Genomic DNA, 6,103 nt, shown 5'->3' with positions numbered 1-6,103 from the left:
GGGGGGGGGTCAGCGAATATTGATACCATGAATACACAGAGATAAAAACAACATTCTTAGCCTTTTTACTGCATAAAAACGCACAATCAAATTATGCAATCAATAGCCTTTGATATTTTATTGAGAAAATTGTACACAATTTTATATCAATATGAAGGGACAAGTCTACTCTTTACAATACTGTAGAAGAAAAGTCTGTGTGACGTCACTCGTGTCATCAGTAGTTACCCAAAGTTGGATACCCGCCAAAAACAAAATGACACTTCAGTACCTGGTTTGGGCACCTTTTGCACGAATCCCTGCACGGATTCTCCTATGCATTGAATTCATGAGAACATTTATTCGCCTTAAGGGAATGTTGTTCCATTCTTGTGTTAATGCAGCGAATCAACTGGGCGCGGTTAGTTAGGGATTTTGACGTTTCCTAATACGCCTGTCCAGCTAATCCCACAGATGCTCAATGGGAGACATGTCGGGGCTATATGGGGGCCATTTCAGAGACTGAACGTTGTTTGCCGTGAGAAAATCACGACAGACTTTGGCAACATGCGGTCAAGCATTGTCTTGTTGGAAAATTAGGTTATGACGTCTGAGAAGTTGAAGGACATGTGGTTGGAGGATCTGGTCTTTGTATCGAACGGCATTGAGGTTTTGATCCAGGACCACTAAGGGGGATTTTACTCCATGGAAGATGCCTCTCCAAACCACTACAGAAGCCCTACCGAATCTATCGCGTTCAACCACGCATTCGTCGGCGAAACGCTCACCGCGTCTGCGATATACCCTTTGTTTCCGTCTGAGCGATACAGACATAATCTAGACTCGTCGGTGAACATCACACGCCTCCATCGACGCATCCCAAACCTATTCGGGCCATGTCTGCGCATCCATTCAAGACGCACTTGCCGCCTCCGTGGTGTCAGAGGTGGCCCGACATAAGGTCGGCGCGCAATGATTCTCTCGACAGGCAAGCGGTTTCTGGCAGTTTGAGGACTAATGGGTCTGCCATGAGTACCTAAGGTATGCGACGCAGTCTCTACAGCAGTCTTGAATCTTTTGCGCAAGTGCGATAATCGAATCGCCCTGTCTTGTCGTGCGGTCGTTACACGCGGACGACCGCTCCTGGGACGATCGGAAACTAACCCAGTAGCACGGAAACGTGTACAGAGACGGTTACTTGTACACGGGCCAACACCAAACTGCCGTGCGACAGCAGTTTAGCTATGACCATCCATCAACATCGCAATTGCTCTACCCTCTGAATTTGCGTTAAGCGTGGCATCTGAGTCAATGGCGAAATCAAAATGCCAACAAAATGCGACTTTGTGCGGGTTTTTTTTTGTTCAGTATAGTATAGCTACTATAGTTTATAGTAATATAGATAATGTAGGGTTAACTCTTTATACCAAAATTGATTATAAACAGATCAAAGTACATTGTATAGTGTTTTCGTCTGTGTCACATCATGGATAAAATATACTAAGAACTAAGACATGTTTAAACAGCTAACAAATCGTTTGTTAGGGATTTCTGCATTTCTTGTGAAATGTCAATTAAATTTGTTAATGGATGCTTTTTTTAAGTTACACATTGCAGATCAGTGTTTGTCGTGAGAACAATTAACTCTTCGCGAGCAGGTGGAACATATTGCAAGTCAACCGCAGGAAGACTTGAGATTTTATCCAACGTGCGCGCTATGAGAAAACTGTTTTCCAGACTACTTCTACTTCTAAACGGTACTGACCAACTTCAACAATTTGAAGATAAAATGTCAGACGATGAGTGAAACATGGAAAGAGAGTGTTTTTAAAAGATACGAGATGGTCTAATTTGCGTTTGAAAGGTGACGGTAGAGGGCTGATTTGAATAATTCCGTTGTGGGGCTCGAAATAATGTCAGGTGGGAGTTTATTCCACTCGGGTATAGTTCGAGGGAAGAATGATGCCTTTCTGGTCTGGGATTTTGAGTGGGGAATTTGATACGAAAACTGGTGGTTTGTTCGGGATTTTCTAACTGTAGGGATTAATCTGTCTGATTTTACGATAGCGACTTTCTGGTTTACAATGTCATGAAGCATGGTCAGACGAGCATCTCTACGTCTATCTGCTAGAGGGCGCAGCTTTAGGTGGTCCAACATTTCTGACACACGATGGTTGTACCTGTGCTTATTGAGCACATAGCGCGCTACCCTTCGCTGGACCATTTCCAACTTGTCAATATTTGTTTGGGTGTGAGGGTCCCATACTGGACTAAACTGAAAAAAAAAAAAGATAAACCATTTATCATCAATAAATTAATTCCATATATTATTGCCACTCATAAAGAGTGGGCATTTAAGTCTATATCTTCCAGCCGACATATTTCTGATTGTCGAGATCCGATATAATCAATTACGTTTTAAGCGGAGGATTGCCATGAACAATAAAATATGGAGATTGTTCTTAATTTGCTTGTTATTAGCCTCTCTATTTACATATTTACAATTTAAAAGGTCTTGTTTTCCTCACAACATTTTCTTCCTGATCTGATAATGATTTGTTGAGGGATTATTTTCTCACGCGAAGTACCTTTAATAATGGAAAGTCGTTCAGGTTAATGACCGAAAAAGTAATTTGTAAGTCGTCTCATTTTTTTCTTGAGCATTCCCGCTCTGACAACCCGAATTCATGGAGTATTCAGGTGTCTAGTAGATTTCGCACGTAACAAGTAGTATATGGATGATGCATATTATTATTTCTAGATTATTCATCGCCATCTTGCTGCCAGGAATATTTTATTGACGTCGTCACTGGAAGCGAAAGTTGCGGGATTTGGACCTACGAAGGAAACTGAGCAACAAGATGCTGACACTGGCAAGGTAAGTGCTATATATATACTAGAATACATAAAGTATAGCTTGAACGCGAGAAATTTCGACCAGCTCTTATATTTTTGAATTTACAAATTCCGTATGTTTAATATGTTCGGATGAACTAAGTATTGTGCCTTGAACAATGTATTCATTTGAGCATTTGTAATATGCTCCGTTTCTTTTTCCGTATATTTCATTGACGTATTTGATGCAAGTTCATTCATGTAATCTTTTTAAGACGTCGCAATTTCTAGACGTCCGCATTATATGTACTTTGTTTATGACGTCATTATTTTTGACGTCTTAAGTATGTGTACTCCGTTTATGACGTCACAAATAAATTTAAATCGCCTGAAGAGCCCCATTATACTAGCTAGTATTCGTGTTTTGTTTTATTTATATACTAGTAAATATATTAGCGCTAAACGACACCACCTGTACACAAAGTCGTTCTTCTTCTGAAAACAATCTGTATGATACATCTATGTTTAATTGAGCTATAGATAAAACTCCCTATACTTTATTTTATTGAAGGAAAAAGTACCAATCAAGTGGATGGCTCCAGAATGTATGACGTCATTGAAGGACGCTACAATGCAGAGTGATGTGTGGTCATATGGAATCGTCATATGGGAAATATTCAGTTTAGGTAGGTCAATTAAGGCTATGCAGAAAATGTTCAGCGTTGTTTGTCACGGAGAAAACATTTGTGTGGAAAATATAACCATTGTCGATACCAATACCATCTATGAATGCTTGAAAATATCAAAAATGTGATATTCAGTTCGGGTAGAATATTGACGTTAATGTAGATGATACAAAGAATGAAGAAGAGCAAATAAGTTTAGTAGGGTATATCTGTCTTTGTATGTATAGTCCAAGTAGGAAATATTCATGATGGATAGATATATGTAAGGATGTCAATCTCGAAAATACTTCGATAGGATTAAAACCAATATATCAGATTAAAAATGTATATTAAGTAGGTAAAAATATATCCTATGGGATATATCCAGTCTGTGTAGTAAAAATACTTAATAACAAATATTTTTAATCTGGGAGGTTTGAGAACATCCCTACCATTAAATCTTGTTAACATTTTAACCAAATATGTGATCTTGAACTCGCATGGGTAGGGAGAAGTATACAATTATCAAATGAAAACTATTCACTTTGGTACTAGCAGGGAATTAACATGTGGAAATTGTATGGATTCTGCCAACAGGAACACTGGGCACCACTATAACCGTATTGTTTACCGTTTGGTTTATGCAAACCGTTTAGACTCGTTAATGAACAAAGGCCCGTGATAGCTGCTTTTTTTCTTAGTTTGTTAGTAAAACAGCTAGAATTTTGTCGATAACAGGATATCACGATTTTTGTGCTCAACGAGTTATTAATTTTTACCATGAGACATAGATATTTGGTTTATAATTTATAGAACCGGATTGTTGTATCGTTCTTGTTATAATCCTTTCCCAAAGTAATGACCAATTGAGAATGTATGTGCGAAAGTTCCATTTAAATAATCTTCCATGAACGATTTAGGGTTTATATGCATGTGGAATATACTATAATGACATTTGCCCTGACAGGTGACACACCGTATCCCGGGATACGGAGTATGGACGTGGCCAACAAGGTTACCAATGGGTACCGTATGAGCCGTCCTGAATATTGTGCTGACATGTAAGTTATTCGTGTTAAGTATCGGGTAACTTATATAATTTGCGATGTTATATAGACAAAAGTCAAGAGCATTTCATGTTGAATGAAGATATTGTTTATCCTTTCTTATATTCTAAATATGAATAAAACTAGTCTGTCTTTAGTTTTTAACATACACAAAGAGAACTACTTATTATAACCCTCTTCTTACGACATTCCCCCCTTGTATTTATTTATGTAAAGTTGTTCAATCTAACAAAACCATATAGCATACATAACATTATAAGGGGACATAACTCTGTTGATAATGTTAGGGTGTACATATGTCTTACACAGGCACTATGAGTTAATGAAGAAATGCTGGCAGGATAACCAGTCGTCACGGCCGAAGTTTTCCGCCATCGTTCAGGAAATCAGCAGCACCTTCAGTTCGAGCCAGGGCGACTACTATTATTATGCCACGCAGTGACCACGGGGACTGATGACCTCTACCTCTACGTCACGTAGTGACCACGTGGACTGATGACCTCACCTCTGGTATTCCACTAAAGAACCACACATCGCGGTTCTGACTACTACTACGACTAAACCTAGCTACTGCTTATGTTGACTGATGTTCCTCAAAAAAAGTGGCAATCAGGAACAGATAACTGCAACACCCGTAGGTGACCACATGGACGGTCTACGTCCACTCAACATAGTCATTACAGAGTCTGACTGCTGCTACAATTAAATGTACTAGATCGTAAGACCACGGGGATGGACAACTTCCACGAAGTGACCTCAATGAAACCTGTCTGCTCCACCATTATTTTTTCTTGAATCTTCGTTCAGTGAAATGCGGAATTATATATACGCATATATGTTTTTACAAATATAGTATGTGATTGTGTGATTTTAAAATGTTATGTATGTTTATTAATTGTTCGACGTAGTTTGTACAAATGTTGATAAATTAGGTATTTTCGATGAAAGTCTAGACGGTGTAAATATGTAGAAGTATAATGAATATTAAAAACAAATGTCGATTGTATTTTCATGGAAAATTAAAAGATTGAATAAACGATGAAATTGCCATTCCCGCTGCTGATGTACATGTCTGCTGGACAATGAAGGAGGCATTTTGTTTGTGGTTCAAGCAGGGACCACCAAGCACTTGTATTCATATATCCAACAAAAAAGCAAGATACACATGATACTTCAAAAAAGAATTAAAATCTTGACTGAATTACGGATTGTTTTCTTTATTCAATTTCAGCATGTTTTATTAACAAAAAAAGGAGTCAATTGGATTAAGACATTAGGCATTGCCAATACAAGTCCTCTCTCTAAAGCAGTGTTTAGATTTATAAAACACACATCCTATATGTATTACCAATTTTTGAAATGAAAAAAAGGCTTTCACGTATATAATATTAAGCATGTGTACGAGTATATATGTATATGCATATGTACGTGTATGTTAGTTATCCACCACCTCAAGCCTTCCGAGTGTGCTGTAACGTTAACATGTTAGTGCGTGGACGTGTCATTAGGAATATAATAATGTATGTATTCAAGTGTAAATAAACAATATATCTCTGA

General features: G+C 38.2%; 1 protein-coding gene across 1 annotated transcript in view; it reads left to right on the top strand.

The window, feature by feature from the left end:
- The window catches only part of LOC110456916, a 36,015-nt gene extending 30,280 nt beyond the window's left edge, over positions 1 to 5,735 (top strand). The window contains exons 19-22 of the mRNA XM_021507976.1: positions 2,741 to 2,857; positions 3,386 to 3,500; positions 4,447 to 4,540; positions 4,856 to 5,735. Of these exons, the coding sequence (XP_021363651.1) occupies positions 2,741 to 2,857; positions 3,386 to 3,500; positions 4,447 to 4,540; positions 4,856 to 4,988 (459 nt within the window). The 3' untranslated portion in view covers positions 4,989 to 5,735. The remainder of the gene's footprint in view (positions 1 to 2,740; positions 2,858 to 3,385; positions 3,501 to 4,446; positions 4,541 to 4,855) is intronic.
- The last annotated feature ends 368 nt before the right edge of the window (positions 5,736 to 6,103 follow it).

This window comes from Mizuhopecten yessoensis, unplaced genomic scaffold (assembly GCF_002113885.1).
Source record: "Mizuhopecten yessoensis strain PY_sf001 unplaced genomic scaffold, ASM211388v2 scaffold1063, whole genome shotgun sequence".
Classification (NCBI taxonomy): domain Eukaryota; kingdom Metazoa; phylum Mollusca; class Bivalvia; order Pectinida; family Pectinidae; genus Mizuhopecten; species Mizuhopecten yessoensis.
Note: the sequence above shows the minus strand (reverse complement) of the source record. Positions and strands in the feature narration are given on the sequence as shown.